General features: G+C 35.7%; 1 protein-coding gene across 1 annotated transcript; it reads right to left on the bottom strand.

The window, feature by feature from the left end:
* Window positions 1–1,901: 1,901 nt before the first annotated feature.
* On the bottom strand, window positions 1,902–20,513 carry LOC131537530 (uncharacterized). The gene is made up of 3 exons (XM_058771050.1): window positions 20,472–20,513; window positions 11,989–12,074; window positions 1,902–3,159 (listed from the first exon to the last, which is right to left on the bottom strand). The coding sequence occupies exon 3, from the start codon at window positions 3,149–3,151 to the stop codon at window positions 2,126–2,128; it is 1,026 nt and encodes a 341-aa protein (XP_058627033.1). The 5' UTR covers window positions 3,152–3,159; window positions 11,989–12,074; window positions 20,472–20,513; the 3' UTR covers window positions 1,902–2,125.
* Between the last annotated feature and the right edge of the window lie 419 nt (window positions 20,514–20,932).

Raw genomic sequence — 20,932 nt, forward strand, 5'->3', positions numbered from 1 at the left:
TGGCGACGGCGAGGCAGCTGTGTCGGATTCAGCAGTCGCGCACAGTTGCTCTCCATCGACTGCGCTGATCAAAAGCATGATGGGAAACGACTGACTGACAACACAGCTTAATGCTCATTGGTTCAGACAACCGTGATGCTGCGTTCTCTTCTAAAATGTTTTATTTTTTTAAAATCTGATTTCATGCTATTATGTATTTAAATTGTGCATGAATATTCCCAAAGACTATGACAATGCCATCTCTTTGTGAGATATGTGATTGTTGTCATATTTTCTATAAAATCTAAAATACGTGTTTGAATTCAAATAAAAATGGATGATAAATACACCTTTCGTATTGGAATTAAATAGCAAGCACTTTGAGTGTCTTGTTCATCATATTTATATTGATATAAAAGCAACAGAACTGAAATTATCATGTTTATCAGCAGCACAGCATATGAGTGAGAATAACGCGATATCTGCCTTTGCTCTGGTAGGTATCTGTTCCACTTCGAGAGCTCAGAACTGTCCGTCATGACTATGCTTATTTCACTCCTCCCCTCACTGCAGCCGCCTACTCTCGCCTACATTTCAGGCGAGGCGAGGTGCATCTCAAACAAGCCTAATGTCTCCCTGACAAAATCCTTGAGTGTATTAAGTGTCATGGCAACAAATTGATGTACCATGGTAGCATACCTCAGCAAAATACATCCGCATTGGTATCATTACGGAAGTATCCTAACTTGGTGGAATTTGACGTATACACTCAGTGGTACTACTAGATACTTCCGAAAATCAGTGGTGTATACAGGAGTTTCCTAGTACAGATACACCTCTTTTCATGCAGTGTTACTTGAGATGATGTTCTGAATAATACTTCCACCACTGTTATTAAGTAGCTAAGTTTACATTACCTAGTGTTAGCTAGCTATCTAGCAGGTAAGTTAATTTGACAGTACTATATATTATTTATAAACCCATATTACATTTTTACAAGTGACATATTTCCAGTTGTAAAAAAGGAGATAATACATATAAGATGTAAAATATTCTTGTTGTATGGTGACAATTGATATCTGAAATGCACAAGTAACAGTTAAAAGTAAACAATGAGTAGCTATAATGGCAAATAAAGAGTTAGAAAGTAGCAGCATTGGGCTGCTGTTCATGCCAATTTCTACTTTGATTTGTGTAGATTTTTTCTGGGTTATATTATATTTTGCCGTCCATTTAACAACCTTGCAATTGATATAAGAGGAAATCTAGTGTCATTTGGCTAATGCAGGAAACTATAGCGGAACAACATAGCAAAAGTTACATTGATATGAGCTGAAAAATGTGTTATTTGCCTGTTTTTCACCAACAGAGAGTGGCTGACCTTTCCATTTGAGTCCTGGTGTCAGAATTATATTAAAAAGTGGGTTAATTTGTCTTTGTATGTTGTATGGTTCAGGAGTTATGAAAATCTGTGTTTTTCTCCACTCGCGATGATGTCATTTCAAGATGGCCACCAAACAAACCTCATGGGACATTAGTTGACCTCGGCAACATCAAAACGTTCTTAGGGAAGCACTCAGTGTGCAGATTTTAATCTTAGCTGGTCCATTGCATATACTGCACAGATTATGAATTGTAACCTTCTGTAAGATATATAAAATTGTTTATACCCATTTCAGTCAAAATGTTAAATAATTAATGAGCGCTTTTTTAGGGCTGGTGTAGGATTTTTATGTTTGATGTTGCGTTCTGATGTTGTGTTTATTATTTTTACAAGTGTTTTTCTATCATAGGAGTGTTTTTGAGGCATTTTTGCACTTTATTAAAGCACAGCTATTGACCAATCCAAATCAAGGACTGCAATTAAAAAGTTCTGAATAGCGGATTTACTGAATACAAGTAAAATTTACACAGAAACCAAGTGAAGGAAAGGAGCTTTTTTTCATACTTTTCATCATAAAGACAATGTTTTATAAGTGTCTACAATGAACAGTGTAGTATTTTATAGTATGTACTGTAATCAAAAACACTCTGCTGACAATACAGTATCATCCTGCCTTCTCTTATTTTTAAGTAAAGCTTACAGATATGTAAAGATTCACTTTAACTAAAGCATGCAATTATCTTCAGAGATGATGACGTTTTCTCATGGTTTTGCAAATGGCAGTGGGACTTTAGTTGGAGGGTTCGGCTCTTTGCTAATTATTAAATCACGGCAGAACAACACTGGTTTATCACCAAGACCCAGTCTGTACTGCCACAGATATAAACTCTTGTTTGGCTTCAGCTCAAATGATAGCTCTTCTTCTATATCGGTCGCGTCATTCCAGGTTTCCTTCTCAGTGTGCACATGTGCACCTCCATATTCTGCAGAAAAGGAGAACTGACATTTCGCAATTAACACTGTGATATCTCCTGAGACTGACGCAGCTATCTTCCAGTTGTGTGTCATCTGTGCCATCTTCTCCTTGTTGTAACCGACCTTCTTAATGATTTTTTTCTTCCATGTCAGTGGTGTGTCACTGTTGTTAGTTATAGTTTTAATATTCTCCCACCTGCCAAAGGCTGGACCTCTAGTTATCGACAGACCGCCAGGCAGGAAGTTTACAACATCAGGGTCAACAGAATAGCCCACAAGATCATCATCTTTGGCAAGGTCAGCGCCTTTGCAGTATTCGACTCCCCACTCTAAGGATGGCTTCAGGAAGCAGCAGCATTCTGACAGACCCCAGTAATAGAGACCGTTGCTGGATTTAGGGTTCAAATTATGTTGTATATCAGTGGAGATGTTACCCAGGCCAGATGTTATCTTACAAATTCCCCTGCTTTTAAACAGGATAACAAAGAACTGATTGATGCCTAAGTAGTGATCTCCACGTTGGAAGTCGGGATGAAGGTCTTCAACAACAGCGTTAGCATCTGTTGACAGATCAGTGACTTTGCGGTATGATTTATCCTTAATAATGTAAAAGTAGCCATCCATATCAGCAAGATAATGGTCTCCATTTTGGCAGGAGGGGTGCAGACCGAAAATAGTGAGGTCTGAACATTTGTTTAAATCACTTGTTTGCATATAACAGCCAAGATCAGAGCGAATTATATACGTGTACTTTTTCCCTGCACAGATGTCAACACCTTTAGTTTTGCTTCTGGGGATAATGTTTTTCATCATGCCTTAACCTGCAACACAGACGAACACAGACATATTAAGCATCATTATATCACTGATTCTAGAGACTGATATGTGAAAAAATACAATATAAAATTTAGTTCTGAAGTTTAGTTATTCTGAAAACCCCAGTTTCGAAATTCCTTGATTTTATACCTTTTTTAAGACTATAAAAACCATTAGGCACCTTAGATAAATGAGAAAATATGATGTAGGTTGGTAAATAACTTAAAAATAATTGATTAACCATATAAAGTGATTAAGGAGTGAGCAATATTTTTGAAAATCAACCCTGCAAACAACCCTTTACGGGCTGCCAGCGCAGGGCCCCTGAGAATTTGCTCATTGGCAAAACGTTGGCCTCTTAGCACTGGCCTTGCACGGGCAGCTCTCACTTAGCCTCCAGGAAGCCTAAGCGCCGTTTTATTGAAAATAATAAAGTTTGAAGTCATCATTATGGAGGTAAGTGCTTGCTTTAGTTGGGTTCCTGACCCTTGACTTTTTAACTTAAATTTTTCTCTGGCTGCTATAACTGTGAGCTCTGAAGCATATTTGTTATAGCAAAATTTGCAAGAAGAAAAACTGATCTGCTGATTCAGTCATCACATAGTGGCTTGATTCTCAAATCTCACCCATGAGTTTGATCTCTGAGGACATTATTTAGATTTAATTATTTCACATTATATTAGCCCTAGAATACAACTTCATGAAATTGTCTTGCTTTAATATTTTGAAAATTAAGTCGTTATACAGAAATTATTTGGATGGGATCATGTAGACTGACACGGATATCAAAGATTCAGCGTATGAACCTCAACAATGGTGACAGTCAACAAAATATTCAGATCAACGCTGAACATCACAAAACAAGCTTTTCGTTGATTGACACCATTGTTGAGGTTCATACGCTGAATCTTGATATCTGTGTGAGTCTACAGGATCCTGTCAAATAATTTCTGCATAATGACTAAAAAACATTCAAAATATTAACCCCCTGTGGTCGAAGCCCATACCAGCGCGGGCAGTCTTGTATTTTTTTTATGACCGCGAAAAGAACTAAAAATACTTCATGAGTTTTGATCGTACATAAGGTATCATTCGAAACTGCAAAGGGTCTACTTTTATTTGTGTATAGTCATAATACAGTGGGGATTTATTTAAGACTGCAAGGGAAGCTTAGCTTCCCCTATAATGTAAAAAAATGAATGGTCAAATATATACTATTGTGTTAACATTTTATTGACTAAAAATGCGTTAGAACACGTTCATCTCGAGTTCGTTCAGAATCAGCTACATATAGCAGGTCGGCTGACTCGAGTTCCTTCTCATACATTCCCGTAGTGTCACAGTGCATTTCCCCGTTGAAGCCGAGCGTCCATTGACTTCATTGGGGCTGCTTTGAACAATTTTTTTCAGTGCTTCAAAACTAGAAGGTCTTTGGATAAATGCTGCGATTATGTCCCGCCCACGGATGCTCAGCGTCTCTGGGGGTGAATGGAGGAGTGGGCTGGCCTGGACTCCGGGCTTCTGCGTGATGATTGGAGGGTCTGTCGAAAGACTGCATCTCCTTTTGATTGACAGCGATTTTGTACTATAAAAAGTCGCTGACGCTGAAGCTATTCGAGCTCATTAGCGGATTTTGCAGGTGTAGTCGAAAGACGAACTGCTGAAATCTATTTCTTGGTATTTGCTTGGCGAAGTTGCTAGTCAATTTTCATCATACATTTCACACAATTATACACTAGGGTTGCACGATGCACCGGTACTACAGTAGTATCGAGATACTAAAGCTATAGTATCATCCATACGGTACCGTAAGATATGTTTTAAACGTTTAAAACGTTCATTTGAACATGCATGCCAGCAGAAAAATTACAAGTTGATTGCCAAATGTCTTTCTGCTGTGCTCTGTGTAGTATAGTCTGTGTATACGCGTTATATGGTATTGAGTGTTTCCCGATGCTTCAGTTCAGTTTGCAATGAGAAGTTGCACTTGCACATTGTTGTTCATGCTGCAGTTTATCAGAAAAAAGGGTTTGATTCAGACCATCTGATGTCATTTTAAAAAACATTTAAAAAACAGGCAATACGACATGAGCAAGAGTTTCTGCGTTGATTTGGGCGAATCACTGATTCACTAAGCCATTCATGAAAACATTTGATTCACTCCTGAAGGATTCAGCCGTTTTGAAAGAATTGTTTGAATGACTCAGTGATTCAATCACAAACTTCTGCTACCTGCTGGCCGTTTTTAAGTTTCCCATCTAAAAGTAGGCATATTACATTATTTCCCAACATATTTCTATATTCAGAATTTAGGATTTAAAACATTAATCTCATAACATTATTTATGCAATTATAAATACAGTCTAAATGTATAAATGCCACATCTAAATGTCACTTCATGCAGCTTCTGTGCAGTGCTAAGATGAGTTTTGTTTAGATCTTTTCATGGATAACAATAGCCAGTCATTCATTCACATTAATTAAGTATGAAAATGAGCTTCCCCTCTTTGAAAGACCAGCAGCCGCCACTGTCATAATAACAACAAAACAATGTGCTTTTAAAAAATAAACAGGATGCGTTCTCTGCCGGCTCTGTCTCTGTCACCTCTCTTCACAGACACATAAATAAAACAACATGACTCTCCGCAAATACTCACTCATGTATAGAAAGCTTGAAATGTATACTTTTAAATGAAGTAAGTCACATCCAATACAAATATTCTCTGTTAAAGAAATCTGTATGAAATCAACACGATGTCCGGTTTTCCTGTCTCAACTCATTTTATCTAATGCGGTCACGCCCACGCGCCAATCGCACTTTTCAGATTCAAACATCCACATGAGGCATGCGTGAATGTAAATGTCCACATCGCCTCCACATGAACAAACAAGTTCATCCCGGCTACTTTTTGTTTCTGGAAGAAGATCTGCCGAGAGAAATATTTCAGAGAAATATTCCCAGAATTTCAAAATGTTTTAATTTTTTTATAATATATATTTATATTATATAATATTTTACATTTGCGCGTGCCTCACGTGGATGTTTGAATCTGAAAAGTGTGATCGGCGCGTGGGCGTGACCGTGACCGCATTAGATGTAATGAGTTGAGATGGGAAAACTGGACATCGCGTTGGTTTCATACGGATTACTTTAACAGAGAATATTTGTTTTGGATGTGACTTCATTTAAAAGTAGACATTTCAAGCTTTCTATACATATATTTCTCATGTATGTTAGGAAAGGGAAGGGAAGTGGTGTGTGGCCAAGTATGGTGACCCATACTCAGATTTTGTGCTCTGCATTTAACCCATCCAAGTGCACACACACAGTAGTGAACATACACCTGGAGCAGTTACGCGAGTATTCGTGGAGATTCATGTTGTTTTATTTACGTGTCTGTGAAGAGAGGTGACAGAGACAAAGCTGGCAGAGAACGCACCCTGTTTGTTTTCTTTATTTTTTAAAAGCACATTGTTTTGTTGTTATTATGACTATACACAAATAAAAGTAGACCCTTTGCAGTTTCAAACGATACCTTATTCTTATCTGTACGATCAAAACTCATGGAGTATTTTTAGTTGTTTTCGCGGTCATAAAGAAAACACGAGACAGAACGCACTGGTGCAGGCTTCGACCCCAGGGGGTTAACAAGCAGAATCACCAAAGAAGAAAATCTATTTTTCTAAGAAAATTTGTAAGTTGCCATTATAGTGGTCAGTGTTTGCTTTAGTTGGGCTTAAGACACCCTAAAATAAACAGTTATCCATGAATTTTATTAACGCGTGTTTAATGCAATGCGCATTTTCTGTTTGACCCGTGGCTTAGCCTGTAGTTGGAGAAATGGACGGCGATGCTGACAGTGTTGCTAGCGACCAATCATTAGGATTTGCCAAAACTTTATTTAGTTTCTGAAACTCGCCGGTACTGCCGCATGAGTGCGAGGTATTTCTTTCCCACTGCGCACACACCTCTCTCTTTCTCTCGCTCGTTTTCTCACTCTCTCTGCGTCTGCTCTGTTCAGCGAGCGGCGGAGGAGCAGCGCTTTCAGTTAAACACAGATATTATGTTGCTTCTATAATTTACATTTACTTTACATTTACATTTATGCATTTAGCAGACACTTATCCAAAGCGACTTACAGTGCATTCAGGCTATACATTTTATCAGTATGTGGTAATTTTTAGCATAATTTTACATGCAAGTATAGCCGAAATCACAGCACAGCTATTGTCTTTATCTTATGTGTAGCCTATTTGAGTTTATCAGACGACGGCTCGATTATAAATCAGGATTTTTGTGCAGATTAACATCTTGGAAGGGAGAGCTGGTTATGTAGTCTTAAGCCGCTTTTCCACTATCGGACCGAGCGGTTCTCTTTGCCTAATCGTTCCATTCCGTTCCATGCCGATCCAGGCCAGTCAGCACGGATACGGTTTCGTTTTCCACTGCGGGGCTATTAACGGATCTCTTTGGAAAGCAATTCAAATGCGTCAGTCGTTGCCGTGGTAACACAAGTGTTTACATATGATATGAGGTGTAAATAACCACCGCGTTATGGAGGATGATCAGAAATTTCTTTAGATTTTATTACTAATTTGTGTTTATATTGCTCAAAATGGCGCGCTTAGCAAGCTACGGAGAAACTAGCAGCCAGGCAACAGACAAGTGACAGATCCTGAGTGGCGAGGTCACGCACACGCACTCTACCAGCACAACTCAGTGCGGTTGTCTAACCGTGCCGAGAATTCCGGGCCGAGAACGGTTTGTAATCGTGCCGCGCTGCTCACGTGGAAAAACAACTGGAACCGTACCTGACCGTTCTTAGAACCGTTCGGCCCGATAGTGGAAAAGCGGCTTTAATGGGTCACATTTCAGTCACTATTTCATATTAATCTGGTTGTCTGACAACAGAAACAGTAAAATATATAAATGAAAACAGTTTTATTGAGAATTTAGCTGCATCAAAATACAGTATGTGGCACAGAGAGGCAAACAAATTTAATAATAAATAAATAATAAATGTAAATTTTGCATGTTCAGAAGAAACGAGCTGCCCTGTCCTGTGAAACTATAAACAGGCTTGTGTAAATTGGAACTTGGTATTTCTATGTTCTTTTTTTCATGTGTCTAATAGACATGGACAAATTCTTTGAATAACATCAATGACCTTTTGTCTAGTCTTCATGCTTTGTTAACTATGGTTTCACTAATAATAAACATATATTGCATAAAGCATCCATATTTGTCCATGCCCATGTTGATTAGAGTATTAAAAACTTGAAAAGTATTAATTTAAGGTACATTTAGAACAGATAAAAATGTGTGATTAAGTTGATTAATCACACGTTAACTCATGACAATCATGCGATTAATCACGATTAAATATTTTAATCAATTGACAGCCCTGATATGTATATATATATATATATATATATATATATATATATATATATATATATATATATGTATATGTGTGTGTGTATATATATATATATATATATATATATATATATATATATGTATATATATATAGATATATAGATATATAGATACACAGTATTCATTAGTATAGCATTTTTATAATTTTTATTATATTGAAACGAATATTTTTGTTTAAATTTTACTTAATTCTTTTGTGCTATTTTACTCATTTTGAATGGTTAATTTGTAAGCATCTCATTTGATTAATTCTAATTAATTCTTATGTGTTGAATTTAATTAATACTATTGCTTGTAATCGGTTGACACAATTTTATTGAGTAAATATAGTGTATCACTCTTTACAGTGTACTTCTGCAACACCGTAGGATGATTTTGAAGTTGAGGGAGAAAATTAGATGGGAGTTTTTCAACATACCCTAACTGTATTGACCCGGAGATGCACAGAATACGCATGCACATCGCAGAGATAGACAAGACGAGCATTTGAGGTTAAAAAGTATATAAATTGTATTATTATTTTTTTTTTTAGAAAATAACCAATCATTTCGCTAGATAAGACCCTTCTTCCTTGGCTGGGATTGTTTAGAGCCCTTTGAAGCTGCATTTAAACTGCATTTTGGATGTTCAAACTCAGGGCACCATTGAAGACCACTATATGGAGAAAAAACCTGAAATGTTTTCTTCAAAAAATATAATTTCTTTATGGCTGAAGAAAGAAAGACATGAACATCTTGGATGACAAGGGGGTGAGTACATTATCTGTAAATATTTGCTCTGGAAGTGAACTTCTCCTTTAAAACAATTATGTGAACTTAATTTCACTAAGTTTGTTGAATAATGACAATGTGATAAAACTCAAAATATTAATTTAGCTCTAATTATTTAGCCCTATATGGTCATGCAGAATAGGTGCTTTATAAGTACTAATAAACAGCCAATATGTTAACAATAGGCATGCTAATAAGTAACTAGTTAATAGTGAGAATTACCCATACTAAAGTATTACCATTTTAGTTTCTTATTTAGAGTATTTATGTCATTTAAAAAAAAAAAAGGGGGGGGGGGGGACTTTAAAGGCATAGTTCACCCCCCAAAAAATTGTCATCATTTACTTCAGTGGTTCTCAATTCCAGTCCTCACAAAATATACAGAGCGGGGGAGCGCGAGGACTGGAATTGAGAACCGCTGATTTTCTCAAACCAGAATGACCGTGTCCTAACTACACGCGACAAGATTCCAGCGACAAGCAAAGCCGGGCTCTTTCTGGCAGTGCACTGCTCTCTCAACGAAATGGATACGTTTGTAATCTAATTCATGAATATTAAAGCATCATTAAATGTACATGCTGAGTGACTGATAACATCTCTGTTATGGAATACACTTGTTGGTTCGCAGCGAGTTCACAGTTTTAACGGTCATCTTTGCTTTAATTTATTTTCAAGATCTGAGGTAAACTATCTGTTGTTGCTTTCAGTATGGCTATAAGGTCACGTAATATAATATTTAAACTCATATTAGACACATTTAACTTTGAATAAAGCACATAATCACCTGAGATTATATACTGTCATATAGTTTGTATGTTGTTGTTCCAGCTGTGACGTCACGGAAATAGAAACCGTTTCTAAATTAGAAATTTTGTGTGTTGCTGTCGCGGCTAGTTAGGACAAAAACTCTGATTAACATGGAAAAGATACCTTTTATTGCATGTTGTGGCATCGCGTTGTGTCGCATGTAGTTAGGACACGGTGTTACTTTCTTTTGTGAAACTTCTGAAGACTGTCTGTAACAAAGCTGTTTTGGTTACCAATTATGTTTCTCAAATTATCTTCTTTTATTTTCCATAGCTGATGTTGTGCCGTTGTAGCCTAAACATTTATGTCTAATAAATTTTATGTTGAATCAAATAAAATATTTATTTCTAAAGCTACTATTTGTAATGTCTACTTAATTTAACACAAATTAATTTTCTCATTTAACACAAAAATAGCATTAAATAATCTTTTGGGGGTATTTTCACAGCAGTAATCGACATATCGTGTAATTAATTAGATTAAAAATTTTTATCGACTGACAGCCCTAGTTAAAATACATTTGTTGTGGCAAAAGAAGCTAAAATACAATGAGATTAGGTTTCCTAATGAAGTTATCTAGATCACTGTCAGTGATTCATTAAGGGTTTATAAACAGCATCTGATCTCTCATGTTAACTGTAAGAGCCATGAACAATTGATTTCTTCTCAAAAAGCATTTAGGATTATTAATGCAGCATAAAATGCTACTAATCCATTAGTAAAGATGAAGATTATACAGGCTTGAGACTCTGTTTGGTAAAGGTTGAATTCAAATGTTGATCTTATGATGACAATAATAAAACAACACAACAATCTCTGTGATTTCTCACTGCAGAAAGATTAATAATGATAATGATTCATGACCAGTGTTGGGCTTACTTACTAGTGTTACTTTAAAAAAATAATTAGTTATAGTTACTAGTTACTTCTCACAAATATTAACTGAGTTAGTAACTGAGTTACATCATTATAAAAGTAACTAATTACCAGGGAAAGTAACTATTGCGTTACTTTTTAAAAAATGTTCAAATGTCAAATAACTTTGGATGCCCCCAATATTAAATATGTTAAATTAATGAAATGGACACTAAAAGTAATAAATTATTATTAGAAAACTATTTATCTACTGACACTTAGTATCAGTCAGTCAAACATTATAATATAATATTATCATAATTTAATATTATATGATGATAGAACTTTAGTAATTAGAATAACCAAGTATGAATGCATATTTGTCATCAATATAAAACGCACTAAGGATTAATGAGCTGCTGGGTTCATGAATATTAATCACGTTGTCTGCGTTCGCACGAATTGATTTGTTGAAATCAAAACAGGGACAATAATAGGTGAGCGCCAGAGAAATGAGATTGTCGTTTGCGCATAAGTTCCGCCCACTAACAGAGAAACCAGCAGTTCTTAAAAGCTGAAGAATTCCAAAAGAACTCCGTTATTTTGACAGGAAAATAGAACAAAGAATATCGTTTACATGTAGCGCGTCAATTCTGCATGTTATGAAAGACTATCTTTCTTTGCGTGCGCGTATGTGAGAGAAAGCGACAGCGAGTCATGCGCTTCACACTAGAGTTTATGGTACGTCAAATACAGCTACACTGAGCATCCATTCAGATGAACTGAAAAATTTAATTCTAATAATATAATATAGTAACAGCACATTTTATTGTCAGTAACGGTAACGGCGTTGTAACGGGGGAACAGTAATTCGTTTGATTACTCGTTACTGAAAAAAATAACGCCGTTAGTAACGCCGTTTATTTATAACGCCATTATTCCCATCACTGTTCATGACTTACCTTGAGTAATGAGAGTGTCTCTTCTGCGCTTCTGTTGAACACCTCAGATTTTTTTAACTCTTTCGGGAATGTGGGTGTGTTCTTATCTAGAAAAGAAAACAAACGAAACCGGGTTTTACAGTAAAACAAAACTGTACAAAAATTATTTCATTAACTTCCTCTTACAGTGCAATTCACCTCAAAATGCCAAAAATAAATTCTCAAATGATGTAGTATATCCAGGGCATACAGTATATCTGGGTCACTCATGTTTATAGCCAGGACTGTCAAAATGCCAACAAATACATAGATAATAGAGTTTTCTTGACATGTTAACTCTGTAGCAGCTATTTTAATGATAATTCTTTGAAAGGAGTGAAATTATTTCCTTTATGAAATTAATTCCTCATGAGGCCAAAACTCAGGAACTCTCGCAGCACACATGACATGCAATAAACAATAAACGTTCTAATCTGACAGGAAGGTCTGGGAGAAAAACCATTTGCTCATCTGTCCCTTGACCCATCCTTAGGCTTCCTCCTTCCCCCCTGGGCATGACATAGAAGTGTCAAGAGCTCAAGTTGCTATATTTATATCATGCATTTACTGTATCTTCAAAATTCATAATCATTCATAATTTCATGTTTGGTATCATTTTAAAGGTCTCTGTGCGATTGGTGAAATGGTCTCAATTTCACAGTAATCACTTATATTATGAGAAATATTGAAAACTTAAGTGAATTCTGTACTTCTGTTGTAGGCAGTCTCCTTTCAAAATCTGATAAACATTGCTCTACAGGTGTGACCATTTGGGGCACGAGAGCAGCTCCTACAGATGCTTCACATTCCCCATACACAAAAGTAATCTGTGGGGGGCCGAGAATAAATGTTTATGGTCCTTTTGTTCTGGGAGTATTTAAGGGAAAGTTGCAAATCACTCATTGCAATACTGTAGCCAGATCAGCCCGTGGTGTGGAGTTTGTTTCATATGTTCCATTTTATGTATTTCTTGAAGTCAGGTAGACATTTTACTCTTAGATTCATCTTTGAACAACTGATGATTATGTATTTCCTTATTTTTGAATTGGCTTATTATTATTTTATTATGTAATTGGCATGACACGTTTACCTGACTAATAATAAATTGTTATATTTGATTTATTCTGATCTCTTCTGAAATAATTTTTCAAGTAGATTAATGTGTAGCAGTATTTTCCGCAAATATGCATTCAGAACAGATCATACCAAAGCACTAATGGATGAACCATGGGGAGCACCATGAAGGAGACTTTGGATTTCTGACTGTCGCTGGCTTAACACGGTGTAGCTCTCGTGGTTATTGGAAAAAATACACTTTTTGTTATGAGTATGCAGGCGCAGCTCACTTAAAGGTATTATAACCCTCTGCACCCTCTGAGTAAGTTCAGAACTGACGAGTTTGTGCCGTGCGTTCACTGTTGGCCGAGTGAATTGCTAAGCGATAACTGGTCCCTAATGAACGAAGAACTGAAAGTATGGGATTTTCAGAATAATCAGATATCTAAATTAATACAATCTATATCTGTGATCAATTTTTAATTATGAATATTGTCTAAATTTAATGATCACTTGAAACTGGAGTCAGATCAAGCACGGAGCTAGACTAGAAATCCTGGTTTCTCCCAAGGTTTTTTTTTCTCCATTCTGTCACAGAGGGAGTTTTGGTTCCTTGCCGCTGTCGCCTCTGGCTTGCTCAGTTGGGGACACTTAATTTCTAGCGATTATCGCCGATTTGATTGCACAGATACTATTTAAACTAAACTGAGCTAGACAATGATATCTCTGAATTCAATAATGAAATGCCTTTAACAGAGAATAGAGTGTTTAATCTTATCATTATACATTACTGACACTCTATCCTCCAATTTGATACTGTTAAGTGCTTTGACACAATCTGTATTGTAAAAGCGCTATATAAATAAAGGTGACTTGACTTGACTAAAATTGAAACTAAATCTAGATAGACTCAGAGGCGCAAGTAAAAGACCAAACATGCATTAAACCTTCGACCAGGCCGCTGGATTACATTGTTTGGACTAGCGGGTGGATCCTTACATTCTTAAACTATTATAACAAACAGAAGACATGTGCTTGACTTCATAATTAAAGAGTAAAATCAACTTCTCAGGGTTTATAAATGTTAATTTGAAAGTAGCTGTACATTTACTTTACATTCATTTGAGGTAAATAAGGTTGAATACACTAATTTGTGTACACTGTGGGATTACAAATTTATTTAAATGTTTAATTTAGATTCCAATGTAATGGTGTACAAACTGAAGAAGTTATATACATTGTATTTAGCATTTATGGTGAAGATGATGACATCAGATGAACGATTCAAGAGGTCCCTGCCAGTTCCTGTTCTCTTATTGTAAGTCTAATGAGCCAGACGACGGAGACTCTTGCCTTTTGTTTGTAATGGCTCTAGGGGCCCCGGCCTCAGTCTTTGGGTAGTTTAGGCTGATTAGATTAGGAGTCGTTAAATGGGGCAGTATGCTATACCTGAATACTTCATTTGCATGTCTTAAGGTTGTCACCCAGGTGCTTGGGTTCCATTCCTAAGCACTGCCCCCTAAAATGTATATAAACTACAATGTATCACTGCTTTAGTTAGATTTTCGATGACTACAGCTACCGACAGCTTGTGTTCTCAATAAAAGAATCCTGCTGAAGATACAACCCGAAGTCTCCTGGTCTTCACTTCTGAGTTGCCTAAACTTTAGAAGATATAGGTTTACAACAACACATATAACAAAGGTTTGTTAGTTTGACTTTAAGCACTGTTCGTTTGGGAATGACGCTCATACTGTTCGGGGTCATTTTGGACCAAAAATGTAACTAATACTAATATAATTTTTTATTTATTTATTTATTTATTTTACTCAGTTTATTAATGTTTTTACTGCACATTTGTGCAGTTTTTGGAGGATTTATGATATTTTTTTTTACATTTACACAAATAAATTAAAACATATTTTAAATAAGATTTTTATATAAAAACAGATTTTTATGTAACATTCACTTTATAAAAGACCTAAATTCATAATTTTAATCCATGAGGATAACATGGCCAATGTGCCATAGTTTAATGCCAAATCATTTTTTTCATCTATTTGAAAACAAACACGGTAACACTTTACAATAAGGTTCATTAGTTAACATTAGTTAACAACATTAGTTAACATGAACTAAGCATAAACAATACTTCCACAGCATTTATTAATCTTAGTTAATGCTAATTTCAGTTGTGAGCTAAATTGTGTACTCCAAACATAATAAAGAGTGTAATAAATGTAGTGTTCATTGTTCGTTCATGTTAATTAATACATTAAGTAATGTTAACGAATGACCTTATTGTAAAGTGTTACCACAAACACTTTTAAAATATAAAAAACATGACATTTTAACTACAGCCACCAGATGGCTCTAGAGCATTACTCAATGGCTCATTTTGCCATTTCCACATAGGTATAGATCTTTTCAAAAGTTTTAATGTTAACCCTTGTGCATCAATAAAAAAAGTTACACATAGGTCCATAGTAGACAAAAATATCCATGTCAAAAAACGGTCATAAATATTTGAAGCTTGGGAGCAGACTTAACTTTGGTCTCATTTTAAAGAAGACCCATGGCAGATTATCATTAAAGTGAAACCAAAAAAAGTTATAGAGGTTTAAGTTTATGAAAATTATTTAAGAACATTTTATATAAAATATATATTTTATGAAACATGTTGAACTCTAAACCTGCTAGAAAATCAAAGCCATAAATCTAAACAAGTTGTGTTCGAAATTTGAGGTTGATATCTCAAAAAATGAGCTTTCAGTAGGATTTTGTTTGGGCGCAGTACCACATTTTCACCATTAGATGCCAGCAAAACTCCACTGGTGCACACAGTGGTTGGATTTGTGATTTACAGTGGAGTTTTTCTCTCTCAAATATTTCAAGAACACACATACCATTTTTTTATGATACACATACAAACCACACTCTGACATCCATACCAACACACCCACACAATTATGGCTGCATTATTTATCCAATTGGCTCTATAATATGCAGAAGCAGAAAACAGGAATAAAGCAAGTATTTACTTTATAGATCAAACCTGAAAATGTTGATAATGAAAAAGATTTGTTGGGATCAGCATTTATAGACATTCTAAACTCTATTGGTGTTAAACAGCATGTGTCATGACCTACTCATTGTCGAAATCATACTCTAGATTTAATACTGTCACATGGAATTGATGTCAGTGGCGTTGAAATTTTGCAGCAGAGCGATGATATCTCAGATCATTATCTAGTCTCCTGTATATTCCATATAGCTAAAGCTGTAAAGCCAACTCCTTGTTAAAAATACGGTAGAACCATCACTTCTACCACAATGACTGCTTTATAAATAATCTTCCTGATTTATCTCAGTTCCTCAGCATATCCAATAGCTCAGAACAACTTGATGATGTAACAGAAACTATGGACTCTCTCTAGCACTTTAGATATGGTTGCTCTTTTACACTTAAGGAAGATTAAGGATAAAAGTCCAACACCGTGGTATAATGAGCATACTCGCGCCCTAAAGAGAGCAGCCCAGATAATGGAGCGCAGCTGGAGGAAACCAAAACTAGAGGTATTTCGTTTAGCTTAGTGTGCAGAATCACATGTACAGGTGCTGGTCATATAATTAGAATATCATCAAAAAGTTGATTTATTTCACTAATTCCATTCAAAAAGTGAAACTTGTATATTATATTCATTCATTACACACAGACTGATATATTTCAAATGTTTATTTCTTTTAATTTTGATGATTAGAGCTTACAGCTCATGAAAGTCAAAAATCAGTATCTCAAAATATTAGAATATTTACATTTGAGTTTGAATAAATGACCATCCCTACAGTATAAATTCTGGGTATCTCTTGTTCTTTGAAACCACAATAATGGAGAAGACTGCTGACTTGGCAATGATCCAGAAGACGAACATTGACACCCTCCACAAAGAGGGTAAGTCACAGAAGGTCATTACTGAAAGGTGTGGCTGTTTACAGAGTGCTGTATCAAAGCATATTAAATGCAAAGTTGACTGGAAGGAAGAATTTGGGTAGGAAAAGGTGCACAAGCAACAGGGATGACCGCAAGCTTGAGAATACAGTCAAGCAAAGCCGATTCAAACACTTGTGAGAGCTTCACAAGGAGAGAACTGAAGCTGGAGTCAGTGCATCAAGAGTCACCACGCTCAGACATCTTCAGGAAAAGGGCTACCAAGCCACTTCTGAACCAGAGACAACGCCAGAAGCGTCTTACCTGGGCTGTGGAGAAAAAGAACTGGACTGTTGCTCAGTGGTCCAAAGTCCTCTTTTCAGATGAAAGTAAATTTTACATTTCATTTGGAAATCAAGGTCCCAGAGTCTGAAGGAAGAGTGAGAGGCACAGAATCCATGTTGCTTGAAGTCCAGTGTGAAGTTTCCACATTCAGTGATGATTTGGGCTGCCATGTCATCTGCTGGTGTTGGTCCACTGTGTTTTCTGATGTCCACAGTCAACGCAGCCATCTACCAGGAAATTTTAGAGCACTTCATGCTTTCTTCTGTTGACAAGCTTTATGGAGATGCTGATTTCATTTTCCAGCAGGACTTGGCACCTGCCCACACTGCCAAAGGTACCAAAAGCTGGTTCAATGACCATAGTGTTACTGTGCTTGATTGGCCAGCAAACTCGCCTGACCTGAACCCCATAGAGAATCTATGGGGTATTGTCAAGAAGGAAGATGAGAGACACCAGACCCAACAATGCAGATGAGCTGAAGGCCGCTATCAGAGCAACCTGGGCTCTCATAACACCTGAGCAGTGCCACAGACTGATCGACTCCATGCCACGCCGAATTGCTGCAGTAATTCAGGCAAAGGAGCCCCAACTAAGTATTGAGTGCTGTACATGCTCATACTTTTCATTTTCATACTTTTCAGTTGGCCAAGATTTCTAAAAATCCTTTCTTTGTATTGGTCTTAAGTAATATTCTAATATTTTGAGATACTGATTTTTGACTTTCATGAGCTGTAAGCTCTAATCATCAAAATTAAAAGAAATAAACATTTGAAATATATCAGTCTGTGTGTAATGAATGAATATAATATACTAGTTTCACTTTTTGAATGGAATTAGTGAAATAAATAAACTTTTTGATGATATTCTAATTATATGACCAGCACCTGTAGCTTGGCGTACAAAACTCCCAGCATGCATCAGAGCATGAATAAGTTATACAGCTGAATTGTCCTATTATTTCATTTAATATTTAATCAGGAGGTTTGCTTTTATTTTGTACAAAATTGCAAAAAGTCACACTTGTGGTGTTTACTCCAAACAATTGCTTATAAATCACACATTATGCTATATAATCACCAAATATTGGATTCAATCTTTTTGTCAACTTATTTTCTTTCATTTAGGACTGGTTTTGTGTTTCTATTTGCATCTGATTAATCGTAGGCCTCATTTATCTGAAAGTAGGCACCTAACTAACCTGAGAGTATAGGTACCTCATTTTTTGAGTGAAAAAAACTTTTTTATGAATAATTTTCACAATATGAGATAAAAAAAATTCTGAAAATTTGCACTGTTTCTCACACAAGTGCACTTTAATGTTTAATCAGGAAGTTTGCTTTTAAATGGTTTAATTTTGTACAAAATTTCACAAAGTCACACTTGTCAAAAATGGCTGGCCATTGAAAGTGAATGGGGAAGAATGAAAGTAAGAGAAACGACTAGTGTTCAGGAGCATGTTTGTGCTTGCAAACATAAAGGCCTTGGACCTGTGTGTGTGTGGATGCATGTATACTCATGCTATCACACACACACACACACACACACACACACACACACACACACCCATGCATGCAAACTATTGTGAATATCACACCTATTTCCTCCTACCCTAAACTGCATGCAATATGCTTTTATGATAACTCTCTCTCTCTATCTATCTCTCTCTCTCACACACACACACACACACACACACACTCAAACTGCCTTGTCTTTAGCCTGCATTGACTTCAAAAGAATCTTTTCTTGCATCACATATTCTAAACAAAACTTTATGACCATAGGTTTTGAGGCTTTCGTATTCTCACAGAGTAAAAGCATACATTTTAATTAGGAAATGTAGTGAAGTAAAAGTAAAAGTTTAACCTCTGATTTACCGCATGTTTTACGGCTATTCTGCCCTACTGATTCGTATGATATCTACAGTGGGGCAAAAAGGTATTTAGTCAGCCACCAATTGTGCAAGTTCTCCCACTTAAAAAGATGAGAGAGGCCTGTAATTTTCATCATAGGTATACCTCAACTATGAGAGACCTGTAACTTCTTCTTTAAGAGGCTCCTCTGTCCTCCACTCGTTACCTGTATTAATGGCAATCTTTTGTGCCATTTCACTAAGCTAATGCCTTGTATTTTGGTGAACTGAAGCCGCTTTGAATGATTTTAAATATTATCTGTGATTTGTGTCATTTTGGTTGTTGAGTTTATGTATTCATGCCCTGCATTTGCCAGTGTACCCACATGTGAATGCTGGATGATCTGTGATACTGAAGCTGAATGGAAGGGGAGTGTACTATCTTTTTATGGTATTGGGATTTTTATTTTTTTGTCACTTGCTTTAAGAAATTTTATGCACTGATTTGCTGTGTGATTGGTTCCTTCTGTCTAGATTTCATAAGGTTTTATTTTATCTGACATTCATAGATTATTTTATTTTAGTTCATGTTTAAAAAAAAAAATTACATTCAAGTTTTGATTATCAGTTTCAGTGATTATGATTATCAGTGATTATGAATCAGTGATATTATTGTTGTTGCATTCATAGAGCAAAACTTTCACTGATTGTTTATATGAAATGAAAATGAATTGCAGTAACTTTGCCAAGCATAAAGTAGTTTTATTTAACTTATATATGGTCCTCTTTTATAGTGTTTTTAACTACTATGTATTAACACTTAAATGAATAATTTGCATCATATAATGCACTTAATGTGAACATACACATTTTTTACATTGCACTTACATTTAAAAAATAACAGCGTGTACATCTGTAATTAAGTATTGCAATTACATGTACAAATATGTATTTCCTTTCCATATCTTTTCTCTTTTGTAATTTTTGTTGTTGTTTATTAAAATCCCTTCTAGGGACAAGTGTTGCAAATTAGCTTGAGCTACAAGCATTGGATGGCTGTTGTTTTCAGTGTTATCTATGTTTACTCTATCTGTCCCTATACAAATAAAACATTAAATAAAATTAGACCAACACTGTTTACCCTACGCCGTAACTACAATATTGTACCTAACAGTTGATTGATTGATTGATTGATTGATGCGAGTACATAGTAGTTAAAGACACCTAATATAAGGACATGATTTGATATGTTAAAATAATAAGTAATTTTAATTGTAATCGACTTACCTTTTTTGGAAAGTGAGAAGCGTTTTGCCAAGTAGGGTAAAGTCTGGTAGAATGGTGAAATGAGCACACACCTCTGTTTTTATGGCCATCTGAAAGGGGCGGAGGTGAAGGATGAAGACTTGGGGAGGAGAAACTAGTATGATAACTCATACTCTGTCTTAATGTTATTAATGTTTTTCCCAGATTACACAAAAACTCTCTGTAGATGGTTTGGTTTTAGCCTAGGAGTTTAACGCCCAAAACCAGCCCACTACCCAATTTTTTTATGTTTCAAGCAGATAAACAAATTACATACTATACATCTTAAGCAATCAAATTTATGACAAAGCACATCTTAAAAATACACCATATACAGTACAAGTTAAAAAATCAATAATTAAAACGAATATCATAATCCATACTGATGTATGTTCTTATATGAAAGAAGAAGAAAAAAATATTTGTATATATTTCTCATCCAG

The sequence above is a fragment of the Onychostoma macrolepis genome, chromosome 03 (assembly GCF_012432095.1).
Source record: "Onychostoma macrolepis isolate SWU-2019 chromosome 03, ASM1243209v1, whole genome shotgun sequence".
Taxonomy (NCBI): domain Eukaryota; kingdom Metazoa; phylum Chordata; class Actinopteri; order Cypriniformes; family Cyprinidae; genus Onychostoma; species Onychostoma macrolepis.